The following is a 19,668-nucleotide window of genomic DNA, read 5'->3' as shown; positions in this document are numbered from 1 at the left end:
TCCCCTACCCTTTTCTGCACACAAAATTTCCCTTCCTTCCTTTGCTTCTCTTGATGGTGTTACTGAACAGATTCAGGGACAAATGTCTTCTCTGTAGCTAAATGAAGTTTAATATGGAACAAATTAGTCACTATGAAGTCTTTGGTGGTTTCTGAGCTTGGTTGCTTGGAAAACCACATCCCCACCAACACCGGCAGGGCAAGCTACAGTATATAAACAGGCATCAACCCCCACACTCAAATGTTACCTTAATAGGCTAATGAAATGTCTTTGTTGTTGTTGTTAGTTGCAAAGTCATGTCCAACCCATCGTGACCCCATGGACAACGTTCCTCCAGGCCTTCCTGTCCTCTACCATCCTCTGGAGTCCATTTAAGCTCACGCTGACTGCTTCAGTGACTCCATCCAGCCACCTCGTTCTCTGCCGTCCTGTTCTTCTTTTGCCCTCAGTCTTTCCCAGCATTAGGCTCTTCTTCAGTGAGTCCTTCATTCTCATTAGGCGGCCAAAGTATCTGAGTTTCATCTTCAGGATCTGGCCTTCTAAAGAGCAGTCAGGGTTGATCTCCTCTAGGACCGACCGGTTTGATCGCCTTGCAGTCCAAGGGACTCGCAGGAGTACGTGAAGTCGTACATGAAACAGTAGACATGAAATGTCTATGAACAACCAAACTGAAAAAACATCAAGGACACCACAATTCTCTTCTGTAGAAATTAGTCATTTTGTCATCTCTTGTGGTTATCACATTCCTCTGCTATGGTTAATCTGATCAAACACAAACTCATTCAACTCTTGTGTTCTCCTGCCTCCCGCCTGCAGAAGATCCTGCCTGGTCTTGAGATCCTGCCTATTCCTGAGATCACAACGATGACTCTGCTTTTGGAGTCCTTGGCAGTCTCTGAGTTTAGCTGTTAAAGTTGTTTAGTTGTTTGCTTGCAAATATTCCATTTCCACAATACCCACATATACCCAAATCCTGCAACCGTTTTTCATATGCTTTAGTGTTCAGGCCATCGGGGAGTGATGTGCAGACTCCGGAGCCTCCAGAGGCTGACAGCAGAGAGGCAGAGGAACAGGAGGAGCCTGTTTCTAGTGCAGGTATGAGAAGAGTTGCCAGAAGGCAAGAGCAGCTAAAGCAAAGAGGACGACTCGGGAGTAGGGCCAAGTGATGATTGGCCCCTCCCATGAGGCTTAAAAGACTAGTAACGGCTTTTGGGCTCTTTGTTGGAAAACAACGTTGATAGCCTTGTTCTTGCCTTGCTGCACTTATCTCTTGTCGGCGTCTTCTGCTTCTGAACTTTTGCCAAGAGAAGCCTTTAGCAGTTTGCCTAATTATACCAAGGTTGGTGACTGGACTGAAGAATTTATGTTATGAAGAATTTGTTTTGATTTAATTTGGACTACGCTGAGAATGAGTTAATTCTGAGCTGTTCTAATAAAGTCTGTTTGTTTTTGGAACTGTTTGCGTCAACTGCTACCTACTTGGGCCTGGGTCCCAACAGGAGGTTGGATTAGAATACCTCCAAAGTTCCTTCCAATTTTGTTATTCCGAATACGATTTTCTTTCTGCATTTAACTGGCTGAGAACTGAGACGAGAAGATGACTGCATGGGAAAGAGGAAGAAATGACAAAGAATTAATTTCAACATGCAAATATTGCTCAAATCATCTAGCCCACAAAAAACAGATGACCTAATGGTTTTTTTAAAAAAAAGGTGTGTGAAAACAGAAACAAAAGTAATGACAGTCATTACTTTCAGAGAGAGGAAGCTTGAATTTTATGTTGTGGACTGTTGGCTGCCGGCCCCTCCAGCAGCCGAATCAGATGAGGAGGAGCGTGTGAATCAGGGTCAACATCCAGGCAACCTGAGAGCTCCGAGGGGGAAGAGGAAATGGAGCTGGCAGAGAGAGAGAGAGAGAGAGAGAGAGAGAGAGAGAGAGAGAGAGAGAGAGAGAGAGAGAGAGAGAGAGAGAGAGAGGCGGAGCCTGGGCCAACCGTCAGCCCTCAGATGGAGGGTCAACAATCCCCATGTCTGGAGGTGGCTGATGAGAAAGAGGAGGAACAGCTGGGTCCAGTGCCTGACGCGTGGATGCACAGAAGGCAGAGGAGAGGAGAGCAGTGGAAATCTATGGGCTGGTCCTTGGGAAAGAAGAGCCACTGCTGCTAGCGAAGCCCCACCCTAGCTCTGGGGATACAAAACAGGGGGTGGAAATGAATAGATACGGCAGAAAACTATTCATCTTCCCACCAGCCTGACTTGTTAGCCTGCAAGATAAACTTTTTGTCGGGGCTGCCGGCACTCCTAATAAAGGACTCTTTTGAATTTTGAAGAGTTCTGAAGCAGGTATCTAACTCTGGTATTCCTTTAAATTGGCAGCAGTATGATCATAGGCAGATCCGAAATTGGATTGCACAGAGATTTAAGGACATAAGTGCACAATCGGATATTGCACAGGTGACAGCAGTAAAAGTTTGGCCCTGGTTATCGGCCAATAAACAAATTTTTAAAATAGAAAAATATTTAACTGTGCCTTTGTTTCCCGTCATAAGGAGATTTTTTACCAAATTGAGATTAGACCAACTTCAAACAAACATGCTTTGGGGTAGCTATAAGGGTATCCCTGTAAGTGAAAGAGTCTGTTTATGTGGGAAGGGGGACGTTGAAACAATGTCCCATGTAATTTTTGACTGCCCCCTGTACTCAGATTTGAGGGAACATCAGCTGGGCAGGATCTTTTACGCCAGCACTCCTAAGTCTAAAGAGCGCTTCTTGCAACATTGTTCGTTAGGTTCTAACTTGCAGCTGGTGAAATGGATTGCCAAATTTGCTGTAAAATTGATGGAAAAAAGGACAAAGTTGGTGTAGCAGAATGTAGTAGATTGCAGGAAAGATCACTTGATTTAATAATGTAATTCTAATAGTAGTTTTAAGACTGATTGGGTAGATGCAGGGGTGACATTGTAATATAATTTTAATCATATTTAAATTTGTATCTCAAATTATTGTATTCTATTCTGATTTCATTCTAGATCGTATTTTACTCTAATTTCATTTTAAATTGTGTTTTATTCCTATTCCAATTTCATTTTAAATTGTTTCTACCAAACTTTTGTAATAATTGTTTCTGGAGCTCTTCACTTTGATATGGCCCAAGGACTAATCAATAAATAAAGATTAAGATTGAGATAAACTTTTTGCCAGGACTGCTGGCACTCCTAATAAAGGACTCTTTTGAATTCACGTCAGAGGGTTTGTCGTGTTTGGGGATCTGGGTCAGAACACTTTATAACAATTGTGAATATACCAGAAGTATTGACATTATTTAGGGTTGCCAGGTCTGCTTCCAAAAAATAGCGGACAAGTGGGGGGGGGGGTGTTAAGTAGTAATTTTTTTAAAAAAAAATTACAATTAAATTATATATTTTCTTACAAACATTTTAACACATATTAAAATAATCACTTCAAAACTTTACTTAAAATTCAAAACATCAAATATATTATAATAATATGTAAAATATTAAATTACATTTTACTTTGCTGTCGTGTGTATTTTTTATTTGACTGTGCAGCTTTGATCAATTCTTTGTGTTTAAGGAATAATTCTTTAATTTCAGTACAACGTTGAGAAATATTAAAAAATATACAAAGTTCACTTCGAACTGATGGTACAAGCAGTCGGTTACGTTCGTCAGTCCACAAATTTCCCATGACGCTGAAAATTCGTTCAATGTTTGCATTTGATACCGGAATTGATGCACAATACTGGAACAGTTTCAGTAAACTTGGAGCTGGCTCTTTCTTGAAAAAGTACATCCACTTATCAAGGGATGAATCGCCCTGCAGATGAACATAAACTTTGGTGTATTTGCACACTCCTCTCTTTCGTTTTAAAGAATTCAAAATCTCGCCTCTGTCACTCTCATCACTCGACGCCATTTTAGGTCAGTCGGCACAAGCTACAATACATTTAAAAAATGTGAACTGTACATAATTTTATAATATATTTTTATTTTAATCTCATCATTAATTTTTTCGGAGAATCGAGTTCAATGGATATTCGATCTTTGTCTCATTCTAACTTATGAAAAAAAAGACAAAACGCGATTCTCCTATCCTTATTCTCTTAGACTGTACAGCTTTAGATTACGTACCATTTCATCATAGTGAACATAATGTGAAAAAAGCAGACTGTCCGCTCAAATAGTGGACACCTGGCAAGCCTAACATTATTGCTCCAGTTTCAGAAATAAACTGACTGCCCAAATGTTTACCTCCTACTCAGACAACTCAACTATTAACAGACTTTTACAAATTGTAAGCTGGAATGTAGCTCAATAAAAATTCTGTTGACAATGATTTGGTGAAATTTCTTTCTGAATTTGAGATAACAGCCTTATAAGAAACCTGGTTATCTGGAGAGTATGAACCCAATATAACTCCAGGATTTTCAATGCCAGTATATCCCTGCTCAGAAATTGAAAAAATAATGGCAGGGGTGAAATCCAGCAGGTTCTGACAAGTTCTGGAGAACTGGTAGCAGAACTTTTGAGCAATTTGGAGAACCAGCAAACACTACCTCTGGCTGGCCCCAGAGTGGTGTGGGAATGGAGATTTTGCAATATCCTTCCACTGGAGTGGGGTGGGAATGGAGATTTTGCAGTATCCTTCCCCCAGGAGTGGGGTGGGAATGGAGATTTTGCAGTATCCTTCCCCTGCCACGCCCACCAAGCCACGTCCACAGAACTGGTAGTAAAAAAATTTGGATTTCACCACTGAATAATGGGTAAGCATCTGGCGGCTTTTGCATTCTTACTAAGGAAAAATTGCAATCACAGAGCAAACAGCTATATACTGGGAATAAATTCCCACATACGCTGGTCATGTAATTTAGATATAAATTTTGGGTCGATACTGGTAAATGTTCATATTCTCCCAAACACATCCCCTTGTTATAATGCTGGATTTTTATTACATGTAGAAATAATATTGGATTATTACAAAATTAATTAATCACTTAAATAGGTGAAGAAGAGTTCAAAAGATAAGAAGAAAAAGGTTTGAACAATGTACGTTCTTTACCCAGAGTCGACACTGTCACAAATATTTTTGCCATAATGAGGGATGTGAGGAGTCCAAAATCAGCAACGGAGAGATTCAGGATGAAAGTAGTGAAAGAATTCCTCTTAATGGAAAAGGCTAGGAGATAAATTGTCATTCCGTTTCCCACCAGGCCCAAAATACAAATAATGGCAAAAAAATCCATAGAAAAGGTTTTGTGTTAAATTATCGAACCCTTGGTCCAGTAGTGGGTTGCCCCCAGTTTGCACAGGTTCTATAGAACCGGTAGTAAAACTGGTGGGAGACCCCGCCCACTGACTCTGATGTCATGAAAATGCTTCTGCGCTTGCGCAGATAAGTGCGCGCACGGTCCCATTGCAAACCGGTAATAAAGGTAAGTAGAACCCACCAGGGGTGGGTTCTAAATTTTTTTACTACCGGTTCTGTGGGTGTGGCTTATTTTGTGGGTGTGGCTTGATGGTCATGTGACAATTCTTTAGGATTTAGCAGAGGTACTGGTCTACCAGGCTTTTAACTGCTTGCAGAGCTGTACTGGTCTACCCATTTATTTTTGCAGGCCAAGCGCTTATTTTGGGGTTCAAAAAAACATAAGACAGGGTCTTATTTTTGGGAAAACACGTTCTTTTCCAAGGCACTGGTCTACTCATGTATTTTTGCAGGCACTGGTCTACTCATGTATTTTTGCAGGCACTGGTCTACCCATTTATTTTTGCAGGCACTGGTCTACCCATTTATTTTTGCAGGCACTGGTCTACCCATTTATTTTGCAGGCCAAGCGCTTATTTTGGGGTTCAAAAAAACATAAGACAGGGTCTTATTTTTGGGAAAACATGTTCTTTTCCAAGGCACCCAAAGACCAGACAAGGAATAATGGATGAAAACTGGTCAAGGAGAGATTCAACCTAGAAATAAGGAGAAATTTTCTGACAGTGAGAACAATCAACCAGCATGTCCCAGTTGAAGGTTCCAAGTACAGTTCAAGGGCAGCCCCATGTAAAGGGCACTGCAGTAGTCCAGTCTGGAGGTCAGGAGGGCATGAGTGACCATGAGCAAGGCCCCTTGGTCCAAGACTACATGCAAAGGATACAAAGCCTTAAACTGTGGAAAGACCCCCCCTTAGCCTAAATTATGAATGCAGCCCCTCCCAAATGGCCAGAAGAAGAGACAAGCTTGAGGGTGGGGCTAAGTTGGGTGCAGGTGGAACCATAATGAAAGCTCCAATCAGTAGTGAAAGCTAGGACTCAATCTCGGTTGGTCATCGGGACCAGAGGTTTTGTCTTCTGAGCTTTTGGACTCATGCTGAAGCCCATCTTCAGGGAACTTGTCTCTAGCAGAGTGTGTGCTGTTCTCTGTGTGGTATTTATAGTGCCTGTTGTGGATAAACAGCTCACATACAGGACTTATTGATGTTCAACTTAACCATACGATGAGGCTAATTACTGGGTGCATAAAATCTACACCTAGTTACTGGTTACCAGTTCTTAGTCACATACTCCCCCCGCACTTACGACGACAAGAAGCTCTCATTCGGGAGTATAGTAAGATCCTGTTAAATTCCTCTCTACCCATACATGGATACATTCCTGATCTCTTAAGATGCCGATTAAAGTCAAGAAATCCACCAATCTTGACAGCGCGTAAGTTGATGGCCGATCATCAGAACACCACACAAAAGTGGATGGAGGCGTGGAATAGCTGTTCCCCCCAAGATGTCTCTGAGCATATCAGTCCTAGTAGTATACCTCCAGGATTTAGCCTACCCCGACACATATGGGCGACATATAATAGAATTAGAACAACTCATGGGGTGCGTGCTGACTCCCTGTATAAATGGGGAAAGACACCTTCAGCACAATGTGATTGCGGGGCCCCTCGACAGACTCTCCAGCATATAGTGAGCGAATGCCCTAACAGAAGGTATCCAGGAGATTCTAGGGACTTCCTCTGCATAACAACGGCAGCTACTGACTGGATCTCCAAACTCGACATTAAACTTTGAAATGTTATTTCTGTTTTCCTTTTAGGATTTCTTACTGCTTTTTTTATTGTTTTAATTGTTTTTAACCTGTAAAAATGAAGTGTTTTAATACTGTGTGTGACCAACCATACGCTAAATAAATAAATAGTGCCTGTTGTATGTGGTTTCAATCACTTCCCTGGCTGTTTTTGTTCCTGTTCATCCAACACATTCAAATTTGCAGCTACCCAGATTGTTGGATGAGCAGGCACAAAAGCAGCCAGAGAAGTGATTGAAGCCTGGGAAACAGACTACTTATCAATCAACAGGAATGCTGTTTTACCACCAGCCTATCAAGTACTTTGGAGGTGAAAGCTGGGCAGCACGAGCAAACAACAGCTAATGGATTAAAAGACAGCCATCAACACACCCTAATCAACGTCGAAAAATCCACATACAACAGACACTATAAATACCACACACAGAACAGCACACACTCTGCTAGAGAGAAGTTCCCTGAAGATGGGCTCCAGCATGAGTCCAAAAGCTCAGAAGACAAAACATCTGGTCCAGGTGACTGACTGAGATTGGATCCCGCAGCATTATTCTGGGACACATACATTCACCTCAGGGGTGGGTTCCTCCCGGTTTGGTCTGGTTCGGCTGAGCCGGTAGTGGTGACGATGTGACAACACCGAACCGGTTCTCCCCACCCCCCCACCCACCCATGTTATTCTTACCTTTTATTTGGTCCCACCCCCAATCTATTGCTGCCTCCTGAGTCCCAGCTGATGACTAGAGGGAAAAAACCTGTTTAAACTCTTGCCGCGGGGCTTCAAAGGGCCGTCCTTCAGCTAATCAGTGTTAAAAGCAAACAAATGAGTCGGGTCGTAAGGGCGAGGACTGGTCGTAAGTGCGAGGACCTTCCAGAAATGACTCTGACCAGCTAGCCACGCCCACCTAGTCACATGACCTCCAAGCCACACCCACAAAATAAGCCACGCCCACAGAACCGGTAGTAAAAAAATTTAGAACCCACCCCTGATTCACCTTCATTAGTGAGAGCTAAAGCACTGCAGGAGTACGCTTCTCCCACCCTTCACCTCCATTGGTCAAATGAATGTGGATGGCTGAGGGCAGAGAAGGGTCTCTACCCCACAGAAGGACACCAGGGTTGGGGAAAGAACAACATATTTAAGTGGCAACAGCCATGGGTAGTAAGATTGGAACCAAAGGTCAGGCTATTGCAAGAGAAAACACCACTGACCAGTGAGGTGTTTGAGTCCATTTTGCCTAGGCTTCGGATTGAAATCAGCAAATGCCATCCATGGTTGTTTCGCTATCATCTCCTTTCTAAAATAGGCTTCCTGTGATGATGCTCCTAAGGTCAGTTTAGGAAATAACCTTGTTTTATATCTATTCCAAACTGTAGGTAGATCAGGCGTAACAAAAGAATTCTTAAACACTATATTAACTTTTCATTTCTCGTACAATAAATCACTGTCTGAACCAAATCTCAAGTCATGACCTTAAGATTCCTATGGCCTTTTGATATGATTGTCTCTTTAAGCACTGTCTTTGCATCTTGTGTGTTGATAACACTTTGAGTTGCAAAAGTCAGAAGTGCGTATGACACGAGTTCTTTTTTTTTTTTCTTTCTTTCTTTCTGAGAAAGTCTGCAGGTTCCTCCAGCTCAATTCCCCTTTCTCTGAAGAAGGAACTAACTGCATCAAGTGCAGGCCAACGGGGGTCATTGAGAAAGATCTCATCCTTAGATTCTGAAAGGGACCTACTGGACTCATCTGGAGATTCTTCCCATCGTCATCAGGTATGCTAGTTGTAAAGATAAGACTTTCTCTTCTGGTCATTGTTATTTGCAGACTACTCCTTTTTGGGTTCAGGATGACACTTGGGGCCTGGAGACTAAAACATATGAAGGATTTGGGTTTGGATAGTTTAGAGAAAAGAGGGACATGTTGGGGGGGGGGACAGACATCATAGCAGTATTCCATATTTGAGGGGCTACCACAAAGAAGAGGGAGTCAACTTATTTTCCAAAGCACCAGAAGGCAGTATAAGAAACAACGAATGGAAAATAATCAAGGAGAGAAGCAACCTGGAATTGAGGAGAAACTTCCTAACAATGAGGACAATTAACCAGTGGAACAGCTTGCCTCCAGAAGTGGGTGCTTCACCACTGGAGATTTTGAAGAAGAGACTGGACAGCCACTTGTCTGAACTGGTCTCCTGCTTGGGCAGGGGGCTGGACTAGAAGACCACCCAGGTCCCTTCCAGCTCTATTCTGATTCTGACCATCAGGAGGAGATCAGCAAATCCTGCAGATGGTGCAAAACCATCTCTCTTTTCTGACTCCAATAGTGTTAGGTTTCATAGTTTGGGTTTCTTGGTTGGACTGCTTCCCTGATACTAAATTGCTGATCAATGACAGGACATCCATCTTTGCAGAATAATTGAAAACTCATCAAATAGATCAAACTCTTTCAATATATTTTCAAGACCCATAGCTTCCAGAAGCCACCAGGTTCTGTTCTTCATCTATAAAATGTTAGCTGCTAACTTTTTTGCTCAATTTTTAAAATTATTTTTAATAACAATAGCAGTTAGACATATACCGCTTCACAGTGCTTTACAGCCCTCTCCAAGCGGTTTACAGAGTCAGCATCTTGTCCCCAACAATCTGGGTCCTCATTTTACCAACCTTGGAGGGATGGAAGGCTGAGTCTACCTTGAGCTGGTCAGGATCGAACACCTGATAGTCGGCAGAATTCACCTGCAATACTTCGGGGTTTTTTTTTTTTTTGAAAAAGTTTTACAATTACATTTTCTCCCCTTGGTCATATCATGTGGAATACAAATATAATGTCACTCGGGGGGTTGTTATATAAAGAAGTTCTTTTTGCAGATGCGGGCAGATGGCAACTGAAGACTTTAGAAACACTGTTGGAAGAAGGAACTAATTTAACTTGGTTACAGTATAATCAACTTCAACTGAGGTGGAAAGAGGACCAAAAAACTGGTATAATGATGCATGAGGAGGAATTGGTTAGACATATAAAAGAGAAAGGTCCAATGCATATTAAAAGGGTATATAATGTTTTGTTAGAAAGGGATTCAGAAACTGAATTGGTTAAAGACTGTATGATAAAGTGGGCACAAAATTTTGCAGAACCATTGATGTTGGAAACATGGGAAAAAATATGGGTTCAGAATGTTAAATTTACTCAGTCGCAGAATTTGAGGGAAAATTTTTATAAAATGTTTTATAGATGGCATTTAGATCCTAAGAAACTGTCATGCATGTACCCTAATGTTCAACCAAAATGTTGGAGATGTGATTGTTTAGACGCCACATATTATCATATGTGGTGGACTTGTAAGAAAGTGAAGGCCTTTTGGATAAAAATTTGGTGGGTTATGCAGAATGTTTTGAAGAAAAAAATTCAGTTTTCTCCACAATTGTTTTTGTTGGGTATAGTTAAGGGCTTTACACTGGGTGAAACAAAGTTGATATTGTACATGATAACAGTAGCGAGATTACTGATAGGTCAATATTGGAAAAATGAAGCTATGCCTACTATTGAAGAATGGACTTTGAAGATGGTCAGTTTTGCAGAGATGGCGAAGATTTCAGCATATTTAAAAGATCGCTCACAAGAGACATGTATGGGAGTGGAAAAAGTGGATAGATTATGTGCAGAATAAATATCAAACTAGGAAATATCAGATAGCTTTTAACTGAAAGTATTATATAGGGATAGAACAACTGAATTTTGTGAAGTTGTGAAAAATATACAGGGGGTGGAGGGGTTCAAGTTTTATAATAAGGGGATTATGATTTGGATTATATTTTGTGGAAGTCCGGGGGGAAAGGGAGGGTTAGGGGGGGTTAGGGAGGGTTTTGGGGGGGGGGGAAATTGGGGAGAAAATGCAATACTTCGTTTTAATCACTGGGAGGGAGGGAGGGAGGGAGGGAGGGAGGGAAGGAAGGAAGGAAGGAAGGAAGGAAGGAAGGAAGGAAGGAAGGAAGGAAGGAAGGAAGGAAGGAAGGAAGGAAGGAAGGGCAATAGCAATAGCACTTAGACTTATATTAAGGTGACCAGATTTTGACATTGGTAAAGAGGGACATTGTGGGCGTGGCTTATTTTGTGGGCGTGGCTAGCTGGTCATGTGACTGGGTGGGTGTGGCTAGCTGGTCATGTGACCGGGTGGCCATGGCTATGTGTATAGGGTAAGGTGAACAGATTTTAACATTGGTAAGAAGGACACCATTGTGGGCGTGGCTTATTGTGTGGGCGTGGCTTGGAGGCCATGTGACTGGGTGGGCGTGGCTAGCTGGTCATGTGACCGGGTGGCCATGGCTATGTGTATAGGGACTACTCAGAGGGCTGAAAAGTCATTTCTGACAGGTCCTCACACTTTTGACTGGTCCTCACACTTATGACCATCCTCACATTTATGCCCGTGCAGTATTCTTAACAACCATGTCACTCATTTCACAACTGCTTCTCTTCACCATGGTGACAAGATAGGGCAAAAACGTAAAATGTGAGGACAGTCGTAAGTTCGAGGACTGGTCAAAAGTGCGAGGACCAGTCAAAAATAACTTTTTCAGCCCTCTGAGTAGTCCATATGCACAAAAGGACTAACCAGAGGGCTGAAAAAATCATTTCTGACAGGTCCTCGCACTTTTGACTGGTCCTCACACTTATGACCATCCTCACATTTATGCCCGTGCAGCATTCTTAACAACCATGTCACTCATTTCACAACTGCTTCTCTTCACTATGGTGACAAGATAGGGCAAAAATGTAAAATGTGAGGACAGTCGTAAGTTTGAGGACTGGACAAAAGTGCGAGGATCAATCAAAAATAACTTTTTCAGCCCTCTGAGTAGTCCATATGCATAAAAGGACTAACCAGACGGCTGAAAAAAGTCATTTCTGACAGGTCCTCGCACTTTTGACTGGTCCTCACACTTATGACCATCCTCACATTTATGCCCATGCAGCATCCTTAACAACCATGTCACTCATTTCACAACTGCTTCTCTTCACCATGGTGATAAGATAGGGCAAAAAATATAAAATGTGAAGACAGTCGTAAGTTCGATGACTGGTCAAAAGTGCGAGGACCAGTCAAAAATAACTTTTTCAGCCCTCTGAGTAGTCCATATGCATAAAAGGATACAGCAATAGAGAGGGATGAAGGAAGGGAAGGGAAATTAGAGTAGGAGTGAGGGTAAGAGGGGGAGGAAGAGAGGAGAAGGAGAAAGGAAGAGGAAGTAGGGAGGAGAAGAAGAGGGGGGGAAGAGAAAGTAAGAAGGAAAGAAAAGAGAGAGGTGGTAGGTTTGAGGAGAAAGATTGCTGTACAATAAAAAAGATGAAAGGGAAGAAAGCCAACCCCAAACAAATATAAAGATATTAAGATAAAGAATGAATGGTTAAACTTTAAAGAATAAAAGAGAACAAATATGAATAAATAGCAGTAATTAGAAACACACATACAAACATACATATTTGGCCGGTTCACAAATTTAAACAGTGTTTAGTCACTTCAATTAAATTTACAATTTCTATATTTCCTTTTTGCCATATTTATTCCTCATCTATTTTTTTAAAAAAAACAATATTACCCTTCATCCTCATCTCTAATCTTAATCAAATTCAATTTTTCCCTTCTATTCTATATTATACCCCTTCCCATTGTCATCTATTTTTATATCCATCCTCACATTGGTTAATTATGTAATTATGTAATACAGTTGTTTAATACAAATTCAACATTTTAATATAAATCAATTAGTTATAAAACTATCTTTTTTGTATATTAATCAATATGAACATGAATATTCCAATTATTTCCATGCAATCCAATTTCTTACAAATCAATTAATTATATTTACCAATAATAATAAACCAAATAATTTCCCCCATATATTCCTCTGAACCACAACTTAAACATTTCTGCTTTCAACACAATATACAATTAATAGTATCTCAATTCAATTATTACAATTCCCTAGTTAAATACAGCTTTTTTTTCTTTTGTGTTTTAAAATCTTGAACTCTCCTCCTAAATTTCCCATTGTTTGCAGTTTTTCACCTACCTTTTTTGGGGAGGAAAAATAAAAATAAAAATAAATCTCTCTCTGCCTCATTTTGTCACGTTCCACCAAAGATCCTGGTTTCGGTTTCGTTTCTGCAGTTTAGCTAGGGGAAAAAAAACTGCTTCAGGAACTCTTTACACTGATTGCCTGTAGGGCGGCCCTTTGAAGCCCCGGGCAAGAGTTTAAACAGTTTTTTTTTCTTCTAGCCATCAGCTGGGGCTCAAGAGGCAGCGGGACTGAGGAGGCAGAATGAAAAATCGGGACTTTTTTGAAACGCCGCGGGACGCGGGACAAATTGCTAAAAAGCGGGACTGTCCCGCCAAAAGCGGGACGTCTGGTCACCTTAACTTATATACCGCTTCACCTTCTCTAAGCAGTTTACAGAGTCAGTATATTGCCCCCAATATACCTCCCATGGGGCCATGCAGGGGCAACTCTGTAGGCTGTGTTTTGAGTCCAAGTTTGGTTGAGCCTTGCTGGGTGATGAGGTAATGAAAGGGTTTGGGATTACTATTATGGCTCTGTTTGATAGAGATTGATCTTTCTTATGTAGAATAGACTGGTTCAGGCCTTAATGGCCCATTGACAAAGGTGGGGGGGGGCAGGGAGCTGCAGGGAGCTGCTTTGTCTTTAAAACTTGTTTCTCCTTTTCTCATCCAGGGAAATATAACATTCTGCTTTTTTAATATTTCCTAGATTATCTCATTTTCCTAGGAGAGGGGTGGGTGCTAAGTTCCTACAAAACTCACAAAAGAAATCTGTTTCCAAAGTAGCAGATGAGTTTGAAAACAATATGGACCCAGAAACAATACAACACAGTGGAAAATCAAAGCCAAGAGGAGTGCCACTTTCCAGTAGAAAAGCGGCAGGGAAGAAAGATGGATCTAGAAATGTACAGAGCTGACTTCATACACTTCTCTGAAATTCAATCCTATGTTTCCATATAATAGTAGAGAAACTTTGGGTGGATAAATAGCAGGGGTGAAATCTACTTACCTTCCTTACCAGTTTGGAAGTACACACATCATGCAGGCACAATACATTAATTGCAGACCCTCTGCACATGTGCAAAACCAGGAAGTAATGACACCTGGGCAGGTGGGCGGAGCCTCGTGCTGCCATCGCTACCGGTTCTCTGAACCACCTGCCACAATCGCTACCGGATGGCCCGATCCGGCCCGAACCGGAAGCATTTCACCCCTGATAAATAGGTCTTTTTTAAGGGGTTTGAAGGAGAGTGGGGAATGAACCTGAGTCCTTCGGGAGTAGGGCGGTATATAAATCTAATAAATGAAATGAAATGAAATGAACCTGTTACATTTAAGTGGGGAACGATCCCATCTTACTTTTTTGGGGTGGGGGGGGGAAAGATTGGCTTTCACAATTGGATTTATTGTATTTAATCAATCAATCAGAAATTGGTAAGAGATGGCATTAGAAAACAAACATGGATATTTGATCGGCATCAAACGTGGATATTTGATCAGTGTCAATCTTTTGGGAGGATCTAGATTGAAGCCATGGAAAATTTTCTACAAGTTGATTATAATAATAGTTTGTTAACAGAGGATTTTGGAATTTGAATCTTGTCTTTCTTTCATTATTATTAATAATTTTATTATTTTTATTATTACTTTTAAATATTATTCTTATTTTTTCTGTTAACTATTTTTCTATTAATATAGAATATAAACTAATTTGTAAATAGATTTAGTAGTCGAATAGTTGTTTTTTTCTATTAACTATTTTGTTATTAATATAGTTTATAGGTGACCAGCTAACAATTTGTAAACAGATTTAATAGTTGAGCTGTTTAAAATTCTTTTGGCTTATTTTGTAAGGGGTGGGAATTAATATTGTCATATTATATTAATTGGTACTAACTAGGGAGGATGTTATGTTTTAATGTCTTGTTTGTCATGTTTTTTCTTTCTTCATTTGTTTTTTATATTTTTATGTTTTGTATTTTAACTTTCCTTCAATAAACTGAATATTATTGCAAAAAATCAAACAAAACAAAGTTAAAATAATACAAACTAAGAAAGGAGAAAAAATGTATCTTATGCCTGTCAATAGTGACTGGTTCACCAATTAAATCTCTAATATAAGCAATACAAGATATTATAGGTAGTCCTTGATTTAGGACCACATTTGACCAGAGAATTGCAGTCATTAGTCATTCTTATAATTAAACCAGGCACTCGTGACTCCTTGTTCAACAACAAGAATCCTAACACTTCCGGTTGAAGTTGTTAAATGATCGTTCAAGTCATTAAATGAATGGAGTCTCAAGTAGGAATCATTCATCCCACCCATCTCATTTCCATCTCTGTTCTTGCACAGTGGCACCAATGGTGGCAGTTCTAGGTGCTATTACCACCCAGCTGACCTTCAGCACCAAGGGCTGAAATTCCAAGCTAGCAATTCTTTCTCCCTGCAGGCAGACATCCCAAAACAAAATAATTCATGATGCAGCTGTGGGACATACATATAAAATGGAGCAGTGCAGGAAATCAAGAACAATACAACAAGTTGATCAGAAAAGTTACTTTATTGCTGTTCTAGACAGGAATCTTGCCAGACTAAAGCACACTTTAGATAATAATCAGACAAATCCTGTGAAGGTTTTAGGGACGATCCCTTCTAGACTTCTTCCTGCGTATCAAAGACTCAAGGCCGATTTTGCTTTTTGGCTCCTTGAGAAAGTGGCCTTCCCTTCTGAAATCATATCCCCAATTCCATAACACAAATCAAATTAAATATTTATTTTGGTTATATACTAGATAAGAAGGATAGAATGCAAACAAAAGCTGAAAAAAATACATAAAAGTCAAAAAATATTTTGAAAAACTACTATCTATGTCATCTATATAAATCTAGCTACCTACATCTCCATCTCCATCTCCATCCCCATCCCCATCCCCATCTCTATCTCTATCTCTAATCTCTATCTCTCTCTTTCTCTACCTCTCTCTCTAATTCTATCCCTAATCTATTTCTCTATCCATCCATCCATCCATCCATCCATCCATCCATCCATCCATCTATCATCTATCTACAGAAACACACACGTACACACATATGCACAATCCTTTAAAAACACCTCTATTCCAAAAGTAGCCATACAGAATTACAGAATAGAAACTCAGTTGAGGTTTGTGTTGACAGAAGAAAGGTCTACTAAGGTCCTCCTAGTCCAGAACTTTGCCAGGTGACGTCGGTGCCAGCTAAGAAATCAGGACTTGAAATATTTATAAAAGATTGCCTGGAAGGAAGGTTTACAATGATAGAAGCTACATATCTTTAGTCAAGAAACAAAAGCCACTAATTAATGATTATGAATAATGAATTCTAATTTTAAAATATAATTGAATGTTATTATGTCTGAAATTTTTCAGAATCAAAAATGGCACATTTTATTCTAAGAAACTGTATCGTGTACAGCACATTTTTCCCTTCTCCTTCATCTCCATTATATGTATATAAATTTCCATGTCACAAAGAAAAATGCATAAAATGAATTACACATTTTAAACATTTCATTCAGTAAGACCTATTCTTAACACTAACTGCGCTTCTTTGTAAATAAGAGAAGATCTTATATTAATTTTTGCTCCTAAAGATGCATTAGGGCTTATTTTCCAATTAGGTCTTCTTTTGGGGAAAATATGGTACTAAACGCGACCCTCTGGCTGATAATCTTAACTGGGGTTTATTTTGGGGGGTAGAGCTTATATTACGAGCATCCTGAAAAGTCATGCTTGTTTTCCAGTTGGGTTTTATTTTGGGGGAAACAGGATGCTAATTAAGAGAAAGGAACTATATCAGCTAAAACATTTCCTCTTGAACAAGTTCTTCAGATAAAAAATGAGGACACAGCAAAAACTTCCTGTTTACATAGTTCTTGTTTTTAAGTACTTTGCTCAGTAAATTGTATCACATTTGTATGTTCTTAAGGAAAGCACATGTGATATCCCAAATAAAATTGTACCTCAAAATATTGTATATGCAATATATATGACTCTTCATAACTGATCTTCCCTGCTTCCCTTCTCATCCTTGAAGACTCTTTGCAGAGCAACCTTGTAAGATGCTCTGGGCTGACCTTTTCCTCTCTTCTTCCTCCCCACTAAGAAATAAAGGAGTGGGTTGATGCTGCTGTTGAGAGTGGCACATCCTACCCCAATGGTCAGGAGGAGGGGATTATAGGAAACAAAATATTCAATGACATAAAAGACATCCATTGGGAGAGAAAGCAGGAGGAAGAAGAGGAGAGCCAGAAAGATGCTGGTGAGAAGTTTCCTTTGATTGCGTTGCATTTTAGACCTCATATGAATCCAGAGAGTCACAGTGGACACAACCATGAGAGGCGAACAAAGTAAACCATTCACAATCAGCTGGTAAAACAAAGGTGATCTTCCATAGGTTCTCGTCTGGTGGAGAATGAAGTGCACCACAGAGAGCAGGAAGGAGAGGATCCAGATGAGGCTACAAACAAGTATGGATAAATATGGCGGACGATGGCAGCGGTGCCAGAGAGGGAAAAGAACAGCCACACACCTGTCCAGGCTGATGGCCGTCAGCAGAAACTGACTGGCAGAATAGGTGAAGAAAAAGAATTCAAAAAGTAAGAAGAAAAGGGCATTGAGAACGTGTGTTTTGTGACTCAGAGTAAACACTGACACAAATATAGCTGCAGTAATGAGGGATGTGATGACCCCAAAATCAGCGATGGAGAGATTCAGGATGAAAGTGGTGAAAGGATTCCTCTTAATGGAAAAGGCCAGGAGATAAATTGTCATTCCATTTCCCACCAGGCCTAAAATGCAAATAAGGGCAATGATGCCAGTGAGAAGATTTTGTGTTAAATTATCAAACAGTTGATCATACGGAGAAGAAAAAATTTCTGGTATTTTAGAAACATTCGGAGCAATTCCAGTAGTATTGAAAGGCAAATCGGTCGGTCCAGAACCACTTTCAAAAAAAAAATGAAATTCGTTTTGTAACCTAATAACACAAGGAAACAAAAAGAGAATCAGTCCTTGTTAGTGAAATAAATACATACTGTAGGAAGGCCCCACCCTCTTCCTAGATTAAAATATTCTTTATTCTTAATGTTAAAAAGAGGCAGAATATTTTGTATCATAATATACTTACTCATGTATAAAGTGAACCACAGGAGGGTAGCCCGGTGGTCTTAGTGGGATTGATGCATTACCTAAGGAAGCAATTATAGTAAGTCATTATTTTGATCAATAACAGCAGGCAGCAAAAATGCTAATGTGCTTTAGAAACTTCCTCCACACAGATTTGTTTCTTCCTGAATGGGAGTCTGTGAAGGTATAAATAAAATATTCTCCAGTAGGTTTTTTTTCCTCTCATTGCCCAGATGATCATTGGCCAATATTTAGTCCTTGTGATCCTCTAAGCTGCCCCAGAATTATTTCACCTGAAACATTAAAAAATATTTTTTTTAATGTTCATTTTGAAAAGGGAACCATTTTTCCCACCCTTGCTTGTCTTTCATTTTCAGAAATGCTTTTAGCCTCTAATTATTTTTTTCCTAATTAAAGAAGAACAAAGAGGTTGACTCCATCCTTGTGTCCTTCCAAAGGACAATTCTGGGAGGATGTGGTCTGCAGGAAGCAACAGGTGTCAGTGTGTTGATTTTCTTAAACTCCCTTATTTTATGAAAAATACCATCCTAAACCTAAAGAATGCACTCACTGGATGTTTTACAGATTAATAGATTAACAGAGTTGGAAGGGACCTTGTAGATCATCTAGTCCAACCCCCCATACAAGCAGAACCATTTCTAACAAATGGCAGTCCAATCTCTTCTTGAAAGCTTCCAGTGATAAAACGCCAATGCAATCCCCAACCTCAGGAGAGAATGGACAACAGGAACTTTTATTCGGTGATAGAGTTTCAACTTTGGAATAAGCTCACAATGCATTATGAACCCTTCAGGTTTTCCTTAAGAGTAGTACCCCCAAAGGAAAGGAAAGTTTATATATAATATAGTTTTCATGATATGCCTACCTCCTGAGTAATTAAATTGCTGCTCCATTGTGCAAAAAGTGTTGTTTCCTTGCTTAGAGGATTTCACATCTGTGGATAAAATGGATCACCTGGGACACTGTAATTTAAAGGGAAATAAAATTATTAAAATTAAACTTGACTATTCTTCTGATTGTCAAAATGGCTGAAAGAAATTGTATTCTTGGAGAATTCCAAGTCATTATTGGTTTGTCATCCACACATGAAGCAATAAAATGTATTTACAGTCCAAGACCAAATGCAATCAAAAGATGAGGAATACATTACAAGAACCCTAAGAAAGACATTTTTAAAAATGAGGAAAAACTTCAAAAAATGGGGCAGTTTTTCAGTTAATAACAATTAATAACAGGAGAAAAGAATTCATAAAAACATATTAAGGTTTGTTGGAGTCACACCAGTCTGAAAAAAAGTTGCTGGGAAATTGAGTTTAATGTCTCTGGAGA

General features: G+C 39.9%; 1 protein-coding gene across 1 annotated transcript; it reads right to left on the bottom strand.

The window, feature by feature from the left end:
- Positions 1-17,187: 17,187 nt before the first annotated feature.
- Positions 17,188-19,232, bottom strand: LOC139314261 (proto-oncogene Mas-like). The gene is made up of 3 exons (XM_070939839.1): positions 19,205-19,232; positions 18,320-18,380; positions 17,188-18,169 (listed from the first exon to the last, which is right to left on the bottom strand). The coding sequence occupies exons 1-3, from the start codon at positions 19,230-19,232 to the stop codon at positions 17,188-17,190; spliced, it is 1,071 nt and encodes a 356-aa protein (XP_070795940.1).
- Between the last annotated feature and the right edge of the window lie 436 nt (positions 19,233-19,668).

This window comes from Pituophis catenifer, unplaced genomic scaffold, assembly GCF_029215685.1.
Source record: "Pituophis catenifer annectens isolate HBS135680 unplaced genomic scaffold, rPitCat1.0.hap2 SCAF_3, whole genome shotgun sequence".
In the NCBI taxonomy this organism is placed as follows: domain Eukaryota; kingdom Metazoa; phylum Chordata; class Lepidosauria; order Squamata; family Colubridae; genus Pituophis; species Pituophis catenifer.
Note: the sequence above shows the minus strand (reverse complement) of the source record. Positions and strands in the feature narration are given on the sequence as shown.